This window comes from Poecile atricapillus, chromosome 3, assembly GCF_030490865.1.
Source record: "Poecile atricapillus isolate bPoeAtr1 chromosome 3, bPoeAtr1.hap1, whole genome shotgun sequence".
NCBI lineage: Eukaryota > Metazoa > Chordata > Aves > Passeriformes > Paridae > Poecile > Poecile atricapillus.
Genome location: NC_081251.1, coordinates 77,069,838 through 77,096,393, shown reverse-complemented (window position 1 = coordinate 77,096,393; position 26,556 = coordinate 77,069,838). Strand labels below are relative to the sequence as shown.

The 26,556-nt window shown below is 35.2% G+C and overlaps 1 protein-coding gene across 1 annotated transcript in view; it reads left to right on the top strand.

The window, feature by feature from the left end:
- Positions 1–26,556, top strand: part of PACRG (parkin coregulated) — a 224,021-nt gene that overhangs the window by 114,809 nt on the left and 82,656 nt on the right. The window contains exons 4-5 of the mRNA XM_058835644.1: positions 5,040–5,211; positions 14,964–15,113. Of these exons, the coding sequence (XP_058691627.1) occupies positions 5,040–5,211; positions 14,964–15,113 (322 nt within the window). The remainder of the gene's footprint in view (positions 1–5,039; positions 5,212–14,963; positions 15,114–26,556) is intronic.

Below are 26,556 nucleotides of genomic sequence, written 5' to 3'. Positions count from 1 at the left end.
GAAAATACAGTAAGTTCAAAATTATTATGTAGTAAAATTTCTGTGTTTTTAGGGTTTTAGGTTTTGTGTTTTATTTTTACATGAGGAGTTATTTCAAAGCTAAATTCAGATAGCCAGTATAGTAACACTCCAATGAAATTTCTTATTGCTTCTCTTAATTTATCCATAGGAGGCAAATATTTTCGTCTCTTATTTAACTTATTGTGGGAAGTTAAATATATACAGAATATGTTAAAGAGGTTCTAAATACAGTTTGACTGAGTTAAATTATTTTTGTTAGGTCCCTTGCCATGATCTGTTTCTCTTCAACTCCGATAATCTTCCATTTGTTCTGAGTATATTTTAGCATTTCATTGCAAAATGCAAAATATAGGCACAACTGTCTTTTGTTTTGTTTTTATAAGATACAGGTAATAACTTAGACTAAACCTCTTTCAACAGAAAATTTTCGTAGTGTGGCCCTATTGGAAGGTGAAATACAGCAGACTGAAAAGAGAATATTTTCTTGCTGGAAAACTTGCAGGGACTAAATGCAGCAGCGGAATTGTGTTTTGAACCATTAGCAAAATTACCATATTGAAAAATCTATCTAGGCAAGTCTGGGAAATACTAGTGAGCATTACTTGCTCCATAGTGAAGATTAAAACTAACATGCCCTTATGCCTCAAATATAATAAAAGCATAAACCAAAAATTGTGAAATGCACAGGCTTCATCTTGACTATTTGTACAGGATATTGGAAGGAAAAAAAGAAAGGCTGAAAGAAATATTGGAAGAAAAAGTGGAAATGAAGTTAAAAACTGAGACTGCTCAGAAATGTTTCTATTTTTTCTTTTCATTAACCTAAAAAACAGGCATGAAAATGAATATTAAGAGAAACTATTATTTTACTGAAGAATCCTTGCAAAAACTCCTTTTTGTCCTTATCAACCCAACAATCCCAGAGTTTCTTTACTTAATTTTAATGCCTTAATCAAGGACATTAAATGAGTATATACACGGTTAGATATCATATTTCTAGGAGATCAAATCCAGTTTTTGGATAATCAGATCAAAGACACAGTATTATGTAATCTGTTGTGTGAAATGAGATGGAAAATTAAATTATGTGGCTTAAATACTACTTTCTAAAACTCAGGTTTGTCTTATAGTTTACTAGATTATTTGAAATAAAATTCTTTAAGGAGGACAAATGATACCATTATTGTCAAAATTCTATACCTTAAGTTCTCTCAAATAGTTTGTTTTCTTCATCTATCAGGCAGATTAGCCACAAATCTCATTTTTTTATTGTCAATCTAGAATCTTTATCTGATTTTTCTTTGTCTCAGCAGACTTGCGACTCACTATGGGCTGCTTCATAAGAAAAGATTCTCTCCTGGACAAATTGACTGTGATACTGCGATTAGTTTCCTCCCATCTTGTACATTAGTTTTATGTAATGATAAAGCAATACTTCTTAACTTTTTTTCACCTAGGGAGCTTTTAGAACATATAGGGAGCCTGGAAGTTTTAGGAAACAGAAGATTTTACTCATTCTATGGTTGCTTTTGTTATTTAATCATGTACTATATATTAATTTTTATTAGTGCCTATTTACTGAAAATTCAGAGGCTATGTCTGCAAATTTACAAACCACTAGTACAGAATTTCATAATAATTATTGTGAGATTTCTTCTTGAAATTCATAGTTATAGCATTATTGTCAGATGTGGACAAGTTTTGCCAAGAATTTGATCATTAATCAGCATTTTTTATGGGTGGATATAAAAAACAAAAGGATTTTGTAGGCGTAAACAGAAAAAATCACATTTTTCTCTGAACAGCTGTATAATAGCCACTTTTAAAAGCTAAATAGTAAACACAGAAGGAAAGGGTTTCACACCATAGAATGTAAGACAAAATATTTCTGGCTTCCATAATGTGGGAGTTATTACAGAGCAAAAAAAGCTAAATAAAAATTGTTTGTGTGCTTGGACAGCTGACACTTCAAGAAATAAGTTAGAAATCAAAATCATTTTCAGAGCCATGGGAATTGCCAGCCACAGAGGGATTTCAAACTAATAGAGGAGTACACACGAACACTTTATAATCTACAGCTTGTCATATGTCTATTTTGTAAAAGATTTCTCTTAATAAATATTTTGTGCTGTGTGTAAAAATTTGAGGTTTTTTAAATCCTGAGGTCATATTTACCTTACAGTTGATATATTATTTCTATGTCTATGTAATGTACAACCATAATACAGTTGATAGATAAGGATAATATCTTTTATTGACCAGTTATTATTGCTGAAAAACATTGACAAGCTTCTGAATACAGAAGCTTTATTCATATCTGAAACAGAAAAAGCATATTTCAAACACAAAAAAAAAGCTGGAAAAAAATTGCAGAAATACCAAATCTTTGAGAAGATAACGAGCAGTTACAGCTAGGGGAGGTATTCATGAAGAGTGGGAGAAAAGAAATGAGACATGTGTTTGGAGCAAAATAGATGCAAATTTTGATTCAGTAACCTAACATGGATGTGTATCAAGGATATTTTTCACTGTGGAAATGCTTTGTGATTTTGAAAGACTTGTCAAATATCCATATAAGGAATACATTCTAAACCCCATCTTAATAAGACAGGGTGGTAAGGTGTTTTGCCTTGTAAAACACCTCCCATTTACCAAAAAAAAAAAAAAGTTGACGTTTTACTAATTGTATCTCTCTCTTTAACATCTGAAGCTTTTTTGTTACTCTTACAGGTTTTGGTTTTGATTTTCTAAAACTAAAACATTCAGTAACAAAAGAATATAGATTACAAATTAAACATTAAAAAGAGATATTAAAGAGAATTATTGTCCTATTGGCAGAGAACATGAAAAAATTGCATTTTCTTTATCCTGCTTTTTTGTAAATGATTTTTTGACCTCCTGATCCATTATTACCTGATACAACTTTCTTGTGAATTTTCAAGCAGACTTCTTTTATTGTCTTAATGAGTATTGCCAGTAGCATGCTGGATGTCCTCAAGAAATACAAACCCCATCAATTTAGGAATTTAAATGTCTTTTAATTCTTGTTATTTTACTTACTAATAATCATAATATTAATTTAATTTTGTTACTTAATTATGTTGTTATTTTTGAAATTTCTCACAAATTGACCCTGGCATATTCATAGAATTATATAATCACAGAATCATTAAGGTTGGAAAAGACCATAGTGTCCAAAGGTCAACACAGCACCACCACCATGTTCACTACTAAATGATACCCTCAAATGCCATAGTGACACGTTTTGAACACTTCCATGGTTGGCAACTCCATCACTTTCTTGGAAAGTCTGTTCCAGTGCTTTACAACCCTTTCTGTGAAGAAATTTTTCCCAATATCTAATCTAAACCTTACCTGGAGCATCTTGAGGCCATTTCTCTGAGTTCATAGTGACTATGAAGGCATCTGATAAAGGCATCTGAATTTTTCTTGTGAAGCAAAAAGCCAATTCGAAAAAAATTACAGAGAAGTAAACAATATATGATGTTGAGGAAACAGGGAATGTGAGTTTGCTTTGTTCCTTCTCCTGGATGATCTACTACTGGGACTTGATCTCATTCACATTGGTGAATAGGTATTACACAATTGCCCTTTCTATCTCTTATAAGAGATTAACAATCAGTGCATGTGAGGCTATGTTAGTATGTCATTGGCATTATGTCTGCCAATAGTGAGACGCTCACAGTAAATGCACGATACTTACTTTCAACTATTGGTTCCAGTTAATATTGATTTACATGGATTGATCTGTTTCAACATGAAAGATTGAAGTCAGTAGCTAAGGTGTGCAAGATCAGGATTCAGATCTACTCAGAGTCAAACAAGGAGAAAAATGAACCATGGCCTCAGAGAATGTCTATGTGCTACTTCCTGACTCTGGGATTTACCCAAGAATTGTAAAGTTCAGTTCTTGCCTGCTTTATTTCAGAATTCCACAGTTGCAATGAGACTGTGATTTCTGTTCTGAAATCAGCGGGTGAGGGGTTTTTTTTCTTAACCTGACAAATTTTATCTAGGATATTTGGACCTTCAGTTTGGCCTCTGTGACAAAGCTTGTTAGGTGTGAAGAATCTTACCTGAATACTGCCAAACCTCACTAGAAAAATCGTCTAGCAGCTAACCAGTGTTTTAAAGATGGAAGTGTATTCTTAAAGAGATGGATTGGTCTTCAAGTGATTTGGATGATTATATCCTTTTCAGAGAAAATGCATTGCTGTTGAGTCACTTCTCAACTGTATTTGGAGCTTTGACAGGCCATAAACAAACTTCTGATTCTCCCAGGCTAGCCTGAGTGTCTGTGGTAGAATCCTAATGGGTAAAACAAGAAAAAGGAAAAAAAACTAGTGTGTAAAATCCCTCCATAGCTTGTTAAGATTAGCATACTTTGTATTTTAGGATTAAAAATAGGTACATAATTTCTCTGGCTTTTCTTCTTAGTAGAGAACCATGGAATTTCTTTATAAATCTGCTCTTGAAATTAATAGGAAATAAACTAGGTCAATATTCAATGAATTAGGGAATTACATAGAAATATTGATATTTGTGCTCTGCTAGATATTTGTTGCTTACAGGCTTCTTTCTCTTATTTGTTGTTTTGAGTGTCCAAGTTAACGTATAATATCTATTTTTTTGAAAGAGGCAGAATATTATTCTTAAAATGACTGGTTTGATTCCTATGAGTAACTTTCAAAGTAAAATGTGTAAGCAAGAATATAAGAATCTGATACTGACTTATGAAAAAGAGAAAATATATGGGAGTGTATTAATTTTTATTCTCTTCTTTAGGTCCAATATTTCTGTATTTTAATATCTTGTCATAAAAATATTTTCAATATTGTTTCAATATATATGCATTCAATATATTCTGCAGTGATAAAAAATGAATTATTATTTACTAAACATGCCTGTGTAGGTGGCATGAATTATCTGTTGGCCTGATCACATCATATTAGTACTGAAAAATTGCATTTATCTGTTTTTTTATTTTGTATTTTCAGGTAGAGATTGAAAATCTGGACTATCATTACTTTCTGCCTTTGTTCTTTGATGGGCTTTGTGAAACGGAATTTCCATATGAGTTTTTTGCTCGTCAAGGAATCCATGACATGCTGGAACATGGTGGAAACAAGATTCTTCCTGTTGTTCCTCAGCTCATTATCCCAATAAAAAGTAGGTGAACATGTAGGAGAAAAATCCATACATTGTATTTATATGATGTAAATTTATTAAAAGTTGCTTATTAAGCTGTAAGACATGACAGCCTGAACATCACATGAAGATTATTGCAAATGTGAGTAAATTTTATGATATAATGCTAATTTTTGGGGAAAATTATTACTTTTAATATTACATTTCCCATAATGAACGGATCAGAAAAGCTGTAAGTCCTTTTCCTTGCTTTCATTAGGTTTCTGCAATTCTCAGATTCCTGACTTCAGGGTTCCCTGATGTTCTCTGTGTGAGACACATGTGCAGACATAAACACTGAGGGACAGAGAAGTTTCTGCACCATTGTCTATTATTTCTATGAGTAACATCAGAGACATGCAGCATGGTTTGTGGAAGCACCTCCTCTCCGTTCAGAGGCAGTGAGCATGCTACCATCCACATTTGCTTTGTTGGCAATGTAGATGCTCTAAAATAAATCCAAAATATTTTTAGAGTGCCATTACTTTTAAAGTCAGATCATTTCAGTGGTCTAGTTTACAAATGCACTGCCACAAATGAAGAAGCAGTATACTGTTGCACAGACATTTGAGAGAATGAGTAGAAACAATCAATAGGAAGATCTTCATTTAGCTTTGCTAATGAAGATAATAATGTGAAATTAAACACTTAAGTATCTTGGATCACCCACTTGCCAGAATCTTTTGTTTTGTGCTGTGAATTCTAAAACGCACATGTAGACAATCTGAATTTAGGCCTAATAACCAGAAAAGCTCACATCTTTGCACTTGTAACTTACAAGGAAGTATTGTTCCAGTCAGCAGATCAGTTTTTCTGATTGAGTCCTAAAAGAATAATCTCCATCCTAAGGAACACTGAAGTTTTCCTTTTTGAGGCTTTTACCATGCCGTTAAACATAACTTCTGTGATACAGTAAATCAAGGATACCTTAAACTTTGTTAAAAATGTTTCATTATGGAAACAGATTTGTGTGTCAGTTCTAGAGAAATGAATGGAGCAGTCCTCCCTCAGTGTCACCTACAGAGTCCTTTTTAATGTTTAATAAATTTCCAAGTTAAACTGATTTCTGTTTTCTTATTGTTCACCTTCTGTTTGCACCTGATTTCTGTTTTCTTATCATTCATTCTATTTGCATGTAAAATGTTGCCTTGGACTACAGTGTAGTTTATTCCCATTTAATGTGAAATCAGTGTCACTTTTGCATTTAGATATGTAAAGTTGAATGTGTTGGTAGCAGTTGTTCTAAGCACAGTTGTATTTCTCACATATCTTCACTGTATTTAGGAATATATAATACTGTTAAATTCTTCCTTTCACAAAGTGCTGCAATATTTTTATGGAATAAATATGTTTTTCTGGTCTGTTGTAATTTTCTTTCTTCAAATCGTGTAAGTTGATTTCTATCACCTACAGAAAATAAGTTAAAACTCTAATGTAATTGTAATTTTCCTTCTGGCTGACTGTTGCTTTTGAGAACCTGTTCTGGTTATTAAGGTCACAGACTGAAAGATAAAAGGAAACAAGCGTGCTTTTATAGACTTTAAATGGTTTTAAAGAAAGCAAAGGTCTCAGATTTTTTTATTTTTTTTAATTGCCCTGAAATTCAAATACTAAAGCATTTTGACTGCAGGTTTCATCAACCAGTACAAGTAATTGCAATTACGTTTGAGTTAGATTCTTCTGCTCAAAACTGGTCATTTCAGGTATTTTCCAATTTTATAGGAAGTAGATCCTTTATTACTCCTCTTTACTCTTGTCTGCGAGGGGAAAGTGTGTTTCTTATTCAATAAAGATAAATCTCATCTATGTTTAGAAAGCGAAATCTGCAATTTGCACCTCTGACTTTTAAAGTTGGAGTTAGAGCTATTCTTTCCAGAATTTATAAATGTATTACTATTTGACATTTATTAGTAATGAATTTCATCTGCAATTTTATCACCCAGTTGTTCTGTACTGTAAAGTCCTTTTACAGTTCTTCAGAATCAGTCCTTGTCTTTGGTATCTGGAACAACTTGAGAAATCTTTGTTATCATCAGTAAAATCTCTTCCAGATCACTATGGATCAAGTGAAAAACATGAACCTCAGTGTTTGTAGTCCACAACTGCAGGATCACGTCCAGAGAAGCCGCAGGGTTCTGGGGACCAGCATGGAACACTGACGAGATGGGCTTCTGTTCATGAAACCATTTATTCAGCACAGGAACAAACTCAGATCCAGAACAGAGAGCCCCGAACAAAGGCAGAGCAGGGGTTTTGGGGGGACAGAACTCTTGAAGGTCTCCACCTTTGAGGGTGGAGTTCAGGGTCAGGGACCAGTAGAAACACAACAAGGGAGAAACCCCCAGGGACTCAAACCCAATCAGAACCCCTGGGCCATCCTTCACAAGGGGTTTGGGGTGGGGTAACTTCATCCAGGGCTCACATACCCATCCCCCAACACAGGGGGGTCAAAATCCACACACATGGCTTACAGCCATTCCTCTCCTTTCACAATGCTTATCTGAAACTAACTCTTTGCCTCCCTGAGGCACTTCACAACACCTCAGCACGGATTCCTGCATATTGATACTCCTCCTCTGCGATCATTTATTGTTGCCTTCAATTTCTCTCTCTAAGTCATCATTTATTTCTATGGAAGCCATGGCAGTTCAGTGAGAGACCTTATAAAATATCTTTTTAAAGTCTAAGAGAACTGTATTATCAGGTTTTTCTTGTCCACATTCTTCAAGGATCTAGAGCACATTTAGAATGCTATATTAAGTTTTAAAGTGCAGATGCCAGTAGTGCTTTGATTCCACAGACCTTTTTTGTAAATGGCATCATATTTCATTGATTACAGACTTGTTTTCATCAGGAGGGTGGGTACTCGGTACAGTTTTAGTATCTTAGTACAGAGGAAGGAATGTACGTCTAGGAATGGATAGAAACTGTAGACTGGCATAGTCAATGAGCAGGTTTTTGGGATTCACTTCTAAGTGTTCTTTATACTATATAATTAAACTGGGTCCACAAATGTTAATAGAATTCAAGCTTTATAGGAGCTGATCTAGTAAAATGCTACAATTAGAAGCACAGCTAAAGCTGAATAAAGCCACTTTCTCTTCCATATTCTTCTAGATCATGTTTCTTGCAAGCTTCAATGTTTCACTTATGGATCTTAGCCTTTTCTGTTCTTTAGACTTTGGCTTTACAAAAAAGGACTTTCATGACAAAATTGGCATAAGGTTTTCATGCCTTACACCCTATTTCTCCTTCCCATCATTTCACTATAACACATCACTCTTTCAGTTGTACAGAAAGAAATTTTTGTACATCTGTATTGTTATTTGGATCAGGCTCTTACTGGACTTCTAAAATGTACAGAACACAAGATTCTTATTCTGGTTTATATTCTCTCTTGATTGAAATGCTATGTTTCATAACAGACTTCATTATTGTTCTGTAAGTTTAGCATAATGCTATTATACAAGTAAAGGTAGTTAAGTATTATGCACTTTGAAGATTTTTGACAAAAATTTGTAAGAGAAGTATATATCACTTTAATCAATTGCATTTTGAGAACACTTCATGTTAGGACTTCTTTAAACCTGACTCTGTGAATTTAAAAGAAGCCCTTGATCAATAAGATTAAGTAGATCACAACAGTCAAGCATTTTTATCCTGAGTGCTTGTTACCTCACAGGATACCTACTCTGTGTATCTTGTTCTGCTTCAGGCAAAGAATTTTCTAAAACTGTTGCCTCATTTACTAATTGGGTGAGGGATATGAATGCAAAATAAATTGGTTTTAAAATCTGGTCCTGAGACCTAAATAGAAAATGGAAAATGTTGGTGCACTTCTAAGCATAGATTCACAGGTGTATTTGAAAAAGAAATTGAAGAAAATTAAATTATCAACATAACTTTTAATATAACAACCAAAATCTTAAGTTAGTATTTAGAGAAGAGACAGAAATTTAGGGAAACTGATTTGATTCTGTAAAGCTCAGGGTATCAATGTGCTAGCTGGGAGAGAATGTTCTGATTGGATCTCTTCAGTGGAACTACATTGTGTCATGAAAAAATCCACAGTGTACTGGGAGAAATGCTGGCATGTTTCCTGGCTTATAGAATCTATCAATCTCATATATCAGGTGAGAACTGTGACTTCTATTATAGACAATATCTGGGACTGATATAAGATTTTCCAAACAACCACATAAAAATAAAAAATATCAACTTATATAACTTTTAGGTTTTTTTCTTTGAGATGTTAGAGGTGTTACTCAAGAAAAAGATTTGAATGTTTCAAAATTATTCTTTCTATTACTTTATATGTAAACATCTAGCTAAATGGATAAGCAAACAAGTGGCAGATATCTTAAGGAAAGTTTCTGTTCTTAATGGAAATTAACAAAAGAAACACTAAATTTGCATCAATTTACATGAATTGCCAATAAAATTTATCTGAAATTAAAAATACGGTGAATTAACATTCACTGAAGTCAATGAATTGATATCTTATATTGTTTCATTGCTAAGAAGCTTCAATAAACAGCACTATGGTGTTTTAAATATGCTTTCAAATTTCATAATTATCTCTTACTTTGGCTTGGAATGGTAGAAACAGAACAAACTCAGATACTGAGTTTTAAAATCAGATATTAAGCTGCTGTCACAGTTATACTTTCTTTTATTTAAGAAAGTTACAATAAATATCTGTTTGGAAAAGAAGTAAAATCTTTCAGTTTATGCCATTAAAGTGGAAAACATCAAAACTACCAAGTAAGAGAGTCAATTCATTGGGTTGGAGTTTTTTGCTGCTTAAGAGAATGTTATAGTGGTCTAAATGACCAAAGAGAAATATGTACTGATGAGGGAGGAAAATCCTCTCAAAACCCTTTAGGGAGCAGAAAGGTGCCTTTAACTGAGAAGCAAACCAGTTGTGCACTTCGCAAATATTGTCAAGATCCATGTCTTACAGCAGATTTCTATGCCAAGAGGCAACAGCCTAGAATGTTTTCTAAATTGGAATACTTTGGATATTATGCATCTTTCCTTCATTTCGTCTGTGTAGCTGTTGTGTACCAAGATTCCTAAATGGTCTGCTGTATTCCTTTGTAAGCATACTAGTACTTTGTTCACTTTCTGTTAACCTCTGGATACCACTGATATTTTCCAATGTATTGGAATGTACTTTTTCATATACTGCATTAATATTTTCTTCCTTTTATTTATGTGGGAGAATGGTCTGTAGTGATGGTAGTACACAGAAAATAATTACCAGATTTTTAAAAGATAAACAGATATTTAAAAGTAGTGTATCTTTGGGGCAGTGACTGCCTCTAATTGAATGTTTATAAAGTGCCTAATATAATCAAGCCAGGAGCTGGTTGACTGCTATGCATTGCACAGTCCAAATATTTAAAAAGAATAACAACAGTTCTGTAGTCATAATTATCTTCCTTTTGATATTTACAAGTGCTTTCCTAATACACACTTCTGCAGTTTGAAGGGATTGAGGCTCAAATTCTCAGTCTGTTTGGTTCTAGCATATCCAACTGCAGCCATACCTCTGCAGTGTGTGCCCTACTCTTATACCAGAACCAGGCAGCAGTGAGCACAGCTGTGGGAGGTGCACCCAGCCAGAGGAATTCTTTAGCTTAGTGACAGAGCTCCAGGAGGAGGTGGGTAGGTTGAGGTGTATTGAGGAGAGTGAGAGAGAGAGACTACTGAAATTGTACCCTATCTTCTCTGAGAAGACACAGGCAGACACACAGGTCCCCTGTCCTTTCTCCACCTAGGAAAACAGAATGACTCAAAGGATGGGGGGAAATTGTGGCAAGTTCCTTTGCTGGCATGACAAGCGCATCTCCTCTGGGACTGCCCCAGCTTCCCAGGTGCCCTAATACAGTAGGTACAACACTCTGCAAGTGGTACCAAACAGCAACAAGCATATTGGTTTATCTCGCAAGAAGATGTCAGAAAGGTTAAGTGGACCTGTGCCCTGAATCAAAACTGCTTTCATAAAAAAAAAAAACCTGCTTTCTTTTAACGGGAGGGTCCTATCAGCAGCTAACAGAAGGTTCAATATGCAGACTGGACCCACTTCTTGGGGTATGATGCCTCCCTGGTGCCCACAGTATTTAAAGATGTGAAGAGAAAGCTTCCTACCCTCAGATGGCCCTCAGATTATAATCCATTATTTATTTTTTAAGCATTCAGTGATAAAGTCCAAACAAGACGTCTGAGGACAACTGAGACTTCAAGGCTATGGGACAACTAGCTAAGGGATCAGGAGTGGAAGTAGTTCTCTCCTCTACTCCTCCAGTTGCAGAGAATGATAAAGAAAGAAATAGGAAGAGCCAGCAGATCAGTATCTGGCTCTGAGGCTGGTGTCACTGGTAGGATTTGGAGGTTTTTGATCATGGATTGGTTTAAATGGCACGAGGACTACTGCTACCTGTGTCAGAAGGGAAACAGGATCTTGGCACAGGAGTTAGCAGGGCTCATTGAAAGAGCTTTATATTAGATTTGTGGGAGGAAAGGGATCAAATAGCTCACTAGAGATGAGTCTGGGTGCAGCATGCCACTCTTTGAGGGACAGTGCCAGTGAAGTCCCTCAGTCTTATGTTTTGGTAGAGGTAGGGGATTAAGATCCATGTGGATGATGTGGTGGCTGAAGGCCATCTTGGGCACAGTGTTCATGTAATGTTAGACTTTTCAATTATCAGAGAAGTAAGGAGACAGGTCAGCAGAACTGCTGCCTTGGACTTAGAGAGGGCAGACTTTGGCCTCCTCAGGAGCATGTTTGACCGAGACCCTTGGGAGGCAGTTCTGAAGGGCTATGGGGTCCAGGAAGGCTGGCTGTTCTTCAAGGAGAAAATCTTAAAGGTTTAGGAGCAAACTGTCCTCATGGGCTGAAAGATGTGTCAGCAGATGAGCCTGACTGAACAGAGACACTTGTCTGGAATTCAGGGGATAAAAAGAGTTTACAACCATTGGAGGAAAGGGCAGGCAGCTCAGGAAGACTAGAAGGTTGTCATAAGGTTATGCAGGCAGAAAATTAGAAGTCCCAAACCCAAGTAAAACTTAATCTGGATAGTGCCATAAAATATAATAAAAATTGTTTCTATAACTATATCAGAAGCAGAAGGAGGGCTAAGGAGAATCTCCAATCTTTTACTGGTTGGAGGGGGAGGGGGGGGAATATAATAACAAAGGATGAGGAAAAGGTTGAGGTACTTATTACATTCTTTGCCTCCATCTTTAGTTGTAAGACCAGTTATTCTCAGAACATCCTGAATACCCCTGAGCTGGAGATAGGGATGGGGAGCAGAATGAGGCCACCATAATACAAGGAGAAATGGTCAGGTACCTGCTGCTCCACTTGGACAAAGACAAGTCTATAGCATCAGATGGGATCCATACAAAAGTTCTTCCTAGGAGTATCTGGACAGCCATTTCCACTTATATGATGTACTCTGCATGCCTAGAAATAAGGTTTCTCATAGTCTGGGGCAGCTTCAACAGTACAGAAGTACTATTCCTGGGAGAGGGTAAAATTTGTTAAAAGTTAAGAAGCAGTAGTTTCTGTCCATGATTAATTTTAATATCCCTTAATTGTTGTTTGTGTATGAGTAATTAATTTTACTAATTTGTAATAATTCAAAAAATTGAATATAAATATTCATTTATTTTTGTATGTGTGACATAACTATTGTACTGAAAATTACCAGTATTAGTGATAATTTCCCTATTAGTTCAAATAGCTATTATTTATGAGTATGACAATTTAGTACTGAATAAATCTATACATTGGAACCCCAAAATTTGCTCTTCCAACCACTCTTTCATGCAAATGAAATAATGAATTAAGATAATGAAATAATGAAAAATGAATAATGCCTGTTTCTCTCTGAGTATTTTCCTACCTGAGACTTGGACCCAATCTTTAAAATTGTATCTGGGTGTCTCTCTTTGCTAAAGCAGCCTTAGAACATCTATCCACAAAAGCATAATTTGGAATAGCCAGCCTCTTTTCTGGAACTTAATGTGAGCATCCTACATTGATTGGCTTCCTGTCCACACGTTATTGTGCTCAGAGACAGTATGAAATTAAGTGCAGCCTGCTGAGTACAGTAGGGACTATTGTAGAAAATAAGAAATATGGCATTCAGTCTGTATCTTTATTTAAGAGTATTCCTTTAACTGGGGTGAGGTGTAATAGTATCTTGGACTTTCTGTTTTCTGACAGTAGGTTCAATATGTTGCTCTCAAGCATGCCAAGAGGCATGAAAGGAGATTTAATAGTTGATTTTTGAGAATTGTTTCTGTCCATTCACACAACCAATCTGCCCTGCCCTTAGTTTGGAGATGTAGCTCTGATTTTTAACACTCAGCAGGCATGTGATAAGCAGCAGAAGCAGGTGGGGTACACTGCATTTGCTTAAAGAGATGGAAAAACTGACATTGCTCCTTTGTGAAAATACTACTTCATTCCCTATGAAATGGCATTCCTGTTGTGCACTGATAAAACTCAGCACATGAAATACTGAACCATAGAATTGTAGCATCATAGAATGGTTTGCAAGGGGCCTTTAAAGATCATCTAGTTCCAGCACCTCTGCAATGATTACAGATATCTTTGATCCTAATATTTCCATTAGAAGAGGCAGTTCTTGAAGAAGTTACTAATAACTTCTCTTCAAATTTTGTTGTGTTCTTTTCTACAATTTTTTTCCAAATGCTTATACTTTGTTATGGTATCACGAACCACATATTTATATATTTCTCTGTTCCTAAAACACAGTAATGAATATGAGCTTATCTTTCTCAGTTCTGTTCCAGTGAAATGATGTAGATGTCTGTGTAAGTGGGCAGAACACTGGAGTATTAGACCGATATATAAGACCATACCAGATTTGACAACTGCTGACAAATTTATCCAGCGGCATAATTTCAGAAATGCTTTTATAAATAGATGGATTTTGCAAGGGAAAAAATATACATATTTCAAGCATGACTCATTTTTAATTACAAGAGAGAATGCAAAGTACTTGCTTTTAGTAAAATTAAAAGAGAAGAAATAAGGAGTTTTTATGAAATGTCCTCGTGTCATAAGATTAGAAGCATGACACTGAAAGCTAAGAGAAACATCTAAGTAGGCTAGACAAAACCTTTTTTTTTCCCTAGAATGTTTTTCTTTTGAAAAAAGCCTACAAGGTTTGTTTGTGGGGTTTTTTTTTCTATAAACATTTGCTTCATTGTGCTGATTCTCAGAATAGTAGGAATTGTCAGTTGAATGAATAAAATGATCATGAAATAAATGAGTACAAACATACAAACACCAATTGTTGCACTAGAATGCATCTGTTGTCAACCTTTGCAGGTTGTCTTGCAGCGTATAGTTCCATTGGCTCCAAGTGGTACTTACTGAACATTTATTTTTCATTTGTTTGGACCACGCCAGTATTATACAGGCAGCGTGAGGGAATAATGAGCTGCATTCTTTGGGTTACTGAAGAGTCAGCACAAATTGTGGGAACAAATAACAATCAGACAAGGCAGTGTTTTATAACATCAGGACTGCAATCCATCTTTGGGATCTTTCTAAGCTGAGCTAATAAAGGCCCACTTACAATTCCCAACAGAGTATAGTTTAATTAAATTTGTCCATTAGAGGACTCCTCCCCCTCCCTCTACATTTTAGAAATTAATTCTGCTTTCTGCCTGTTGTTATTTTTGCATCACAGATGCACTGAACCTTCGTAACCGACAGATCCTCTGCACCACACTGAAAATCATCCAGCACCTGGTGGTGTCAGCTGAAATGGTGGGGGAGGCCTTGGTGCCCTATTATCGGCAAATTCTCCCAGTCCTAAACATCTTTAAGCACATGAATGGTGAGTTATCCTAACAGACACTGTGTCTTTCAACTCCTAAGGCAAAAAGGGGCTTGAGGCAGGGTTAATTAACAATGTAGTTAAGATTTATTACTGTATATAAACTCAAATCCATTTGGAGCTCTAAATAATGTAAACTCCCCCTCTTACTATTCCCTAAGGATGCACTGAAATTAACAATTTCATTTATTACTCCTTGCACGTACAGTTTATTTAACACAGTACAGAGGCAGTGAAGCAGTTCTATAATCTTCCAATAATTAAATTGTAAAGTTTGTAACAGTCTTTTGAATACATTAATAAATTGCAAAGGTTTTTTCCTCCCTCCAACACATTAGTTTAGTCCAGCTGTTTTATTCAATTCTGTGTTCTCCACAAGCAATTTTCTGCTACCAGAAGGTTTAGGAAAGATTAAAAATAAAAGTAGAGATCAAACTAATTAATTTGAGGGCTGAGAGAACTCCATGTTGTAGAAGAATTTCAAGTTAGATAATATTGAGCAAAACAGTGAAGTTTGAAGTTAATGATGCACACTTAGCAGGTTTTATTATAGAGAAATTTAGAACTAATTTGTATCTACAGTTAAGTATGTGTTTTCTTTGTAGTGCAGCTCTGACAAGTATCAGTCTTTAATAACTGGTACTACGAGTTCTATATTCTGTGAATACATTACATCACAGTCATCAGCTGAAATCAAAATGATCTATATTGCTTTTTCCAAATTAATTTTTAAAATATTTTTTGGTAGTAAATCTATCTGCAGTTATTTTCAATTATCTACAAAGTTACCAACTTTAAAATTTCTATTATTGACTTGTGGCCCTATAGATGAAAAGAAATTAATTCCTCACAAGCTTTCAAAAGAGGGTTTTCATGAAATTCATGGCGTTTTAATAGTTCTCTGCAGGACTACTTCCTATTATACTTTCTGTTTGCTTTACTACAGAATATAATACCTTATACTCACTCTTTAGGAAGTGTGAGATTCAAATCAGATTGAAAAATGCTTTTTCAGTGACTGACTTGAAGGCACAAATGAAATCTGCATTTTAGTTCTGTTTAAATACATGTACACCTCTGACTTTGTAACATGGAATTTCACAAATTCAAGTTATTTCTGATGACAGTTGTGGCTTTCCAGAAGTTGTGGGATGAAAGGGTATGAGTGAAATCTGTTGGCTGAACTTAAGCAATTTCAGTAGGGCTCTTTATGAATTGGAAGATTTCCCCCTAACAGATCTAATTTCAATATCTTGCACAAAACAGGACTGTAAAAATTGCTCTAATTGATTAATAAATATACCACACATGCTTTTCTCCAAATTTCAGCCTGAATTAGCCCATAAATTCTCTTGACTGGGCTTTTCTATGGTGGTTTCAGATGAATAATAGGGAGAGCTCATGTGTACCCAGGTACATAGCTTGGCAAGGCACTAAACACAATCTAGATGTATCTTCAGTTTTGATTGTGTTGAGAGCAAAATAAAATGTATTTTCAACATATTTGCATGAGATCTGTGCTCTGTGAATTTGTGACTATAAAACTGCACTAAATCATGATATTTGAGATTTAAGAACTAAGGTCCCAAAAATAAATGAAAAGTAATAGTCCAAAATTAACTGATTTTATTAAGTCATTGCTTTTTTAGAAATAAAAATTTTGAAACTTTAGTAATACCAGGAATTAAATAGATTATATTTGCAAGGCCTACCATGTGAGACTGTTCAACCTATTCTGTACTTAACATGTGGATGATAGGGAATACATCTATCTCCTCCTTCCACAAAATGATTATGTTTTATTCCTCTTTCACTGGTGGTTGGCAGAAAATACAGGGTCCTTTCCTCCTCTTTCTATCTCACATAAGCTAATATGCAGCTAAGTGCAGGTGTTTGCTCCCATTTACAAGGAAATTGCAGAAACTGATCTGGGCTATTTTCTTCACTGTTTATTGATACGTGTGAAAGATGGGATAAATGAAGTGTACTTCTTTTTTCTCTTCTGTATAGCTTATGAAAGTAGGAACTGTGGTGCATCTTCCTGGACTTGTATGATTTGCAATCTATTAAGTAAGACACTGTGGAAGTTTGTCCAGAATTAAGTTAACTGGAAGCAGCCATGTTTTGGTCATTGCCACCTCATTAGATCAGTATCTATCTGATGAAAGAAACTCCCAAATTCAGCATCTGTGAATTCCACTCTCAGTAAGCAAGCTTATAGTCAAGAGAATAATAAATAAATACAATTTTTAAAAAATCAAAAATTTACGGTCAATTTGCCTTAAGTTCAGGTTACCTGGTGACCAATTTAGAACAAACCAAAATGATTCTTCATGCAGTGCATGTGATGTGAAGCTCTGAGACTCCCAGTCCAAAATTCTTTAGATACAAAAGGTTTCCATAAGTTGGATGGAGGCTCAGAAATGTCATAAAAAAGAGTATATTGCTTGTTTCATAAAAAACATTTTTGCTGTTTATCATTGCTATTAATTTTTGTACATTATAAAAAAGGAGAGCATTGATAAAAAATAACTTAGGAGTTTTAATCAGTGAAAGCGTATAAAACATGTTCATCCATGTGAGTCACAAGATCCAGGTTTAAAATCAATCAGTGCAATCAATCTGTGTCAGGGGGAAGATCCAAGCCTCCTGAGACAGTCTGTGTGAAAGCCAGAGGAGGCGGTTCCATTAACTTCTGATGAGTCTTGTTAGTGAGCTAGGGGCTTTTTGCTGCACAAATATACTTGGTGTGTCTGAATTTGTGCCCTCTCTGCAACTCAGGCCTTGAGTTTCTGTAGATGTTTCTTTTCCCTCGGGTTCCTGAGTGCCTTGTTGCAGAGCATTAAGACATAAAAGACCAAAGTTGTGGTGGTGATGTCTTTATTGATGGAGACAGGGAGAGCACCCTCACCATCTGGCCAGAGTGTGCTCTGAAACAGGGTAGAAGCTTTCTGCTGAAACTGCTAGCCAGAGCCATAAGGCTGGAAGGAGAGCAAGAGAAGGGAACATGAGTAAATTCCAGTGACTGAGGAAGAGGAATACAGCTGCAATACAGGAGCTGTTTGTCTATTTTCTGGAGACTGGGAGGAGACTAACAGTCTCCAAGCAAGCTTCCCAACACAGGGACTATTAGTTTGCTACTATATAAGATAAGAAACTAAAAATGTCATGATTGTGGTTACTAAGTCTTATTATACATTCTGTAATGTCAGTGTAGTTTAAATGTATAGGGAAAATGTACACTTATGAAACTCATTTAAGTCCTCTGAAGAGGGAAAGAAAAATTCTGTGTAGACTCACAGAAGTATTCTTTTGCATCACAAAACCTTATCTTTTTGTGTATCTTATTTTCTAAGCTATCTTTTATAAATCTATGAATTATCTGGACTAAATACAATTTAAAAACAAATACAATATGTTCATTATTTTATGAAGGCAGACAGAAGATAAAAATAAAAGAGAAAAAAAGAGGAAAAAAAAGGAGACTTCAGAGCTTGGTATATGCTATTAGGATGCATGTATGCCAGAATGATGTCTGAAACAGAAACCTATTCATTAAAAGAATTAGACTTTTAGGAACAGCAAAATTATCCTGTTTGATTTACCTAACTGGTAAATGAAAATTTCATAAATTTAGTTTAACAGCTATTTTCATGTTATCAATTTATATTATACAAAACAAGAGCAGTTTTGGAAATAAAATAAAGTTAAATGAAACAAAAATATTATTAGGATTTTCAGACCTCAAAAGAGAGAAGTGTGGGGTGCCATTGCACTGTGGAAGGTACCTCTCCAGCATGGTAATTCCTTCTGTGACTTGTTACAGTCACTGTGAGGTAAGCAGCGGAAGTAGGGCAGACTGAATTTTCTTTTGGCTGCAATAGAATTGCCTTGATACTACCAATAACTTAAAGCTAACATAAACTTTGGACAGTCTCTGCCTATGTAGCCAGTCCTTGAAAACAAAATTTTAGAGGTATGACTGAGAATACCTAATATAGTTGTATTGTAGCATTCAACCAAGTGTGAAGCCACAAAGCAGAATTATACTGCATGCTTTACAGCACCTGAACTTCACTTGGGAAAAAACATTCTCTTGTATGAAAGGTACTTCACATACTTTGGAGAACTCTATTTTACAAAATTCAGTAATACTGCATAGACTCTAAAGGAAGAAGCAGGACCTAAGTATTAGAAGGCAAAAGCAAAAGACTGTGCCTAGAGGTACAAGTCCTCCCTGTGTCAGAGTTTGAGTATTTTCAGAACTTTGTGTGTATTCCAGAGGCAGTGATGCTTCTCCAAGTGGTTCATAGTTACTAGTAAGAAGCAGCAATTATCCTTTAATGTGATTGAATATGCTCTAAAAAAAAATTTCTTGCCCAGAACATTTCAACTTTTTGCTTCTTCCTCTGGGAAATAGAAAAGCCCTTTCAAAAGTCAGTCTTGTTCTAAAATACTTTGCATTTTGCCAAGTCTGTGCTCAGAAATCATGTTTCAGATTAAGAAAAACGCACAAACAAAAAAACCCATGTGTCCTGAACATCAGTGTTTAAAAAGTCATGTATTTGAAGTTCTCTTAATTTCTCCTAAGAACTCTGAGATTTCAGACTATTCTCAGATAACTTTTCTCAGAGTTCCAGTGCTACTAGCTTTAGCTTTGCTTTTTTTTTCTTTCCTTTTAAACAGAAAATGGAGATTCCCAGAGAATTAGTTGATTCATGGTTAAAATTTGCATAAAAAAACATTTAATGCCATAAGATTATTGATAAAATAAGCCATGCTAGTATACTAGTAACATAAACTGTACTCTATATCCAGCTTTCACGTTCTTCTCATACTTAATTTTGACACTTTTTCTTCCTATTGCATATTTTGCAATATTTTCTTTATTTATAACCTTTCTATGAATTCCATTAGCGATAATTTCTGAAATTTGAGAACAAAGATTCTGATGTGGCTTTAAGAATATGCACTTCAAAGGAATAAGACCACCATGACAACATGGATCTAAGTGAAAAAAATAGTTTTGATACATTTCTGGGTTTTTTTTAAATATATACCTTCAGTACAAGAGGATTCAGAATGTTCTGATTCATCAGCGTTTAATGAAAAATATTATGGTTTTCCCAAAATGGCATCTGCCAGTAAATCACCTTTTTAAGCAGATGAAGACAGATTGATTGCACTCCAAAGAATGTTATTACCATACTGGTGAGAAGCAGAATATATTTTTGTCATTCCCAGCTGTGATTAATGATATTATTTCAACAGGCTTTCTGTGAATTACAGTTCTGAGGATATTTATTTAAAAAATATTCTTCAATGTTTTTAAGAACATCAAAACATTTCTTGTCTATGACATCCCCTGATGGTCTTTTAATGGTATTTTTAAAAAAATGTCTCAAGTTTTTTTATCAATAATCTCATCTTGAAAGTAAAAGTCTCACAAAATAGTGCTTTATATTGTAATTGAATAAGCAAGCAAGCAATCCTCAACCATTATCATCTGTTGTCTCACATTTTTTTGCACCAATCAATCTCATTTTATTTCAATGACCACTCTTGCATATGAAGCTACAAAAAATTCACTGGAACTCTGAAGCACAGAAATTGTGAGTTACCAAGATCCAGTCTACCTGTATTGGAGCATTTTTTACTTTAGCATCTTCAAAACAAACCATGTGATTTTAAGCTGGTTATATAGTAAACTTCTAATGTGTAATCAATGCTCTGTCAGGTACTTTCACATTAGGAGAATCATCACACTTAGATCATAATTGCTGGGTAATTTCTAATTACTATCTAATTTCTTAGCTGAAAATACTGCACAAGTCTGTGCAAAATAGAACTGATTCAACTGTGATTAAATTGAAGCTATTCACACTTAGCACTTACTTTTAATGTGCTAATAGTCTAATTAATTCAGCATCTTGAATTTTTGATAAAAGAAAAATGAAAAGCTTCCCATGTCAGAGGAGGATACATTACATCCAATATTTTCTTTTTCCCTTTCCATTTTTTAACTTTTTGGGTATTATGGCTCAAGAAAATGAGTTTTCTATTGAAGGACAAACAGGATATGTGTGAGTTAGGACTTCTGAATTCACAGAAAATTAATACAGAAGTAAAATACAGAAACATTAAATTCTTCCTGTGCTTCAGTTGAACATCTGTAAGATGGATATAACCTGAAAGGGCTTATAGGCCTCTATCAGCATTTTGTTTGGCAATAATCAGAGCTCTCACAAGGTACCAGGAGTGTGGCTATATATGTCAGTGAAACATAATTTTCATAGAGTTAAGAATTCATATCATGCTTTGCTTTAATACATTTGTTTGATTTGTGTTCCTTTGGGAAATAATTACCTTTGGAAATACCATGTTTCAGGAAGATTTGGACGTTCAGGACTAGACTTGTGCAGAATTACAGTAGCATCTGCCTGTCTGCTTATACTGGATACGTCATAATATCAGCAGGTGTGTATCTAGCCTCCAAATGAGATAAGGAAGTGTCTGAGTTACGTGAGAAGCCCAGAGTGGAAGCATGCTTTGAGCAAATCTAATGCATAGTTGTAGTACTAACATCAAAACACAACATGCATAGTTATTTTAATTTATTTTGCTTGCAGCTTTATTTCTGTCTTTTTTGGCATTGGGTTGGCTAAGAAGGCAAATCAGCAATACCACTTCCCTGGTCCTGCTGGCTACACTATCAGCAGTAGTGTGGGCATCAGGACCAGGGCAGTGATCATCCCTCTGTACTCAGCACTGGTGAGGCCACACTTCCAATCCTGTGGTCCAGTTTTGAGCCTCTCATTGTAAGAAGGACATTGAGGTGCTGGAGTGTGTCCAGAGAAGGGCAGTAGAAATGGGGAAGGGTCTGGAGCACAAGTCTTTTTGTGGCTGAGGGAGTTGGGTGTGTTTAGCCTGGAGAAAAAAAGACTTGAAGGAATCTCATCTGCTCTCTACCACTCCTGAAAGGAGGCTGTAGCAAGGTGGGGGCTGGTACATCTCCCAGGTAACAAGAAATAGGACGAGAGGAAATGGCCTCAGGTTGTGTCAGGGAAAGTTTAGATGGTGTATTAAGAAAAGTTTCTCCACAGACAGGGTTGTCAAACACTGGAACACACTGTCAGTGGTGGGGTCACCAACCCTGAAGCTGTTTAAAAGGCTTGTAGATGTGGCATATCTTTGGGATATAATTTAGTGGTGAATTTGGCGGGGTTAGGTTCATGGTTTGATTTCATGATCCTAGAGGTCTTTTCCATCCTAAACAGTTCTATAGTTCTATGCTATTTTTTAAAAAATAAAATGCATGTACAAATTTGCAAGCTGGAACCAGAACCTACAGATCTCAACTGCTGTTGGAATTGTACAACTGTTTCATCTATAATTTGTTCTTTGGGTAGGAGTTCTGAACTCTTTACTGAACCTAAGCAAACCCCACCAGAAGGGATGGGGCAGGCTGGCACAGATTCATCTAGAAAATACTACCCACAGAATCAGCTAGTTTAGCACATGTCCCAGTTTGGTGGAATTACATATCCATAGGTTCACAGTTCCCTAGCTGTCTGGGTAGATCAGAACCTTACTTGCCATTCTGCAATTCTGGATAAATGCCTTTAGGTTTTGGATGAGTAGAGTTCATACATGTGACTGAATTTCTCATTTTCAATTGATTTGCTCTCAGAAGCTCCCTATGGACTTCTTTGTCTCTCTTCTCGGGATCCTGATTCAGTTTGCGAAGGCTTGAGACATCTACATTTTTTTCAAGATATTAGGGCTTTCTTTGAACCTGCCCCTTACAATGTAAATTGTTTAAATTTTGACTACTGCCCCTCCAGCTAGGAGTTATTAGTTTCTTCTGGGTGATTAATTTCTATGTTTTTCACACAGTTGGTTTGCAGTTGGTTGTTGGCATTGGGAAGTGATTTCTTCAATTGGACTTGAACTGCTAACTTCACATAGAACTACTTTCAGAGTACACACTAAATAATTCCGAGAAAATATTTGTTTTCTGCATAATTCTCTTTTTATACATGTTTGCAAACAAATTTGCCTTAAGTTTGAGGAGACATGATTTCAACTGGTCACATTTATTAAGGTGGCATATTTTTTTATTTTAAATATACATCTGAAATCTGGGTTCACGTAATAATTTTGATTGTTTGTTTATTGCAGATGTTTTTATTTGCGTGCTCAATTAGTATTTCTGTTCTGAGAAAAATATGTCTGTGAAAGTCAGTGTGAGGTTGCCAAAATCAAAGAAATCTGCTCTGCACCTAGGTTTCTATTCTTATATTAATAAAAAAACCCCAAACCCTAAAACCAACAGGTAGTGGGGAGAGGGAAGCTTGGGAAAGAGGGAACTCCTTGTATGGATAACAATTTTCTTGTGGCGTTTCACTCTCACCCTCAAGGAAAACAGATTAAAGTCCCATATAATGGAATGATGCCGGTGGGAACATAAATATTGCAGTGTGATTAAACCACCAAAATACTCAGGTGATTAAAGTGCTTCAGGTCTTTCAGTTATTATTCTGTTATATCATTTCATCTCATTTCAAGATGTTGCTTTTTTCATAGTTTTTGAGGAACACTCTAGGCAACAAAATTGATTTTGTGAGGCCCATAGCTTTGGACTATTGATTTATTTTTTTATATTGCACATCCATCATCTTTGTTCTTAGACACTCCAGCAAAAATATGTATTCCTGTTATAACATCATCTGGCTGTCCCAATACTGATGCAATTAGTGCATGGAAATCTTTGTGTCTTTGACAGGACTATACTAGCTGAGAGGTACCCTTTTGACTTTTCTTATTTGAGAATTAGGTGAAGTAGATTAGAAATTTATGATCAGACCACTTCCTTGCTAATGTAATCTAATTCAAAGCTTAAAAGTTTCAGCTAGGAATGACTTTTTGGGGAAAAAAATAAAAGCCAATCAACCAACCAAACCAAACCAATCCAAACAAAATCCAAAAACAAAATAATCCCCAGAACACCTGATTTTATGTCAAGACTTTCCACTTGTAAACCATGTTATTTTTTGCTTTGAAAACATAATCCAACATTCAGCAAATGTAAGAAATGCCAAAAGTATTGTTCAACTCTCTCTCTTCTCACTTTTTCTGGGTATTATGATGCAGTTTATAAGAAAAAGAATGTGTCGCCGTACATGAGAAGAAATAAAATCAATATATAATTGAAGATGTTAATAATTTTTCAGATTTAGCAGTTGTCAAGCTACCCTTGAGCTCAGTTGACGCATGACAGTGATGGGGTTACTAGTGCCTACTTTCTGCCTTTGATTCTCCAGGCCAGTGATGAGAAACCCATTTAGGGATGAATGAAATAGGAAACGACTTTGGCCAAAATACAAAGCAGAGGTTGTCAAATGGTACTGTATGTCTTGTCTCACTGCAAAATGCCTTTTCTACTTCCATAATGCTGGGTATTGGTTAAGGCATTGATATTCTGAAGTGATTTTCTATAATGCCAACTGTAATTGTATACATTCTTTTTCACTCCCAACTACCCCTGTGTATTGATATGTTGTTTCTTGTTTATTACTTAATGTTCAATTTTTGAAGACAGAAGCAGATGCATTTATGATATATTTGTATGTTTTTTTTAATGATGAGTTAATAATCCATGGTGCTTGACTAGGATTCTGAAGCTCTACAATAGTTCAACTGTATAGCAAGAATGTGGCATTGAACTGAGCTGGGGATTGTGATTTGAAATTAAATTTAAATATAGTTTTGTACTATACATTATTATATTTCTCCTATGAGCATGTTAAAGTATAAGGTAGTAAAAACAATTTTGATCAATTTATTCTTTGATATGCTTAAAGAGAGCAGAAATTCTAATTAGACAAAAATTCTGAATATTTCTGTAACTAGCAGAGTGTAAGGAAAAGAATACAAATTTTAGCAAAATATCTAAGGACTGAAACTGGATGCATAAAATAGAAACTTTTGTTCAAAGAATATTCTCCTGCAAATCTCACTTTTGTGTCTGTCAGCCCTCTTTTTTTCCCCCCTAGGATTTTCCCACATTTTTCATTAATTTCCTACTCTTGTTGTATTTTATGTTAGCCTTACTTTTGAAGACTTTACTTTTAATTTTTAATCCAATTTAGAGAATAAAAAAATATTTCAGTTGTGCTGGTTTACTATTATTGTAAGTGTCTTTGTGTAAGAAAGAAGAATACTTTAGCAAATGACAGCAAAAGAAATGAAGTAAATTTTAAGAATTAACTTCAGTTACCTTTAAGAATTAGCTCCTCCCCAACCAAAGTAAATAGGAGGGAGCATTACAGAGAAAAGAAAGGTTTTTATTATGTCTATCCAGTAAATTAAAGTAACCTCACTGTGGGAAATATTATGAAAGAAAATAGTATAAATCTGTTTTGAAACTGAGGAAGAAAATTATCTAACCTTTTCATTGTAGAGGAAGTTCTTAAAATAACTGTAGCTAATATTTCTAATATTTCTAATATTTCTAATATTTCATATTTCTGTGGTGTATGTGAAGGTACTTTCTTCTGAGGATTATTTTTCACTTGAGATGGTTTTCTTTCTGGTTACCAGTTCAATACAAAGAGATTTCCATCTCTTCCTTGTCTTTGTCGCAGAAGTTGTCCATCTATGTGTTGTGACTTGATAAACAAAGTGAGTGTACTTTTCAGCCATGCTGGCTCGACTGAGTGCGCATGAGAGAAATGAAAGGAACTGAGGAGTATGCCAAGATACCTCCATCTCATTAGGTGGCTGTATTTTTGTTTGAAGAGAACTACACTAAGAAAAAGCTTTACTGATAAACATAAGAGTGTGATGTTAAATGCTGGTCTGTACTTTAAATAATAGATTATATACTGTATTCCTGACTAGCAATGGAAGGAGACAAAATGTATTCAGAAAGGCTGGATAAGTGAAAGCTTCATCTTTGGAGCAACCTGTCTCCACTGATTGCAGGGAGAGCCTGGAGAGGTTAGTCTTTTTAGGAGCAAAATTATCTTTGGTGAGTACACTGTCCCTGGGTTAGATCTCAGAGAGAAGCAGACTATCTCAGTAGATTAATCTATCACAAAAATGCCAATTGCAAATCAAAGCTAAACAGTGGAGTGGTCATAACAGGAAAATCCTCAGAGATGTTCACAATTACAAGTCAGAAAAATAAATGTAAGGCATATGGATAATTTGAGTCGCAATTGCAGTCTCTGTAATAAAACATTATGTGGTATGCTATTTGAGCAGCAGCACAAATAGTTATCACACGCATTATGAAAAGGCAGTTTCCCTGTGGCACCAGAGATATGCAGGCCCCAGAATCTCTTCTTGAAAGATCCAAAAATGTTTGTATTTTCTTTCTGTTAATTGAACTCATGCGTGCCTTATTTAACTACCTACTAGTAATGCAAACAGTTTGATG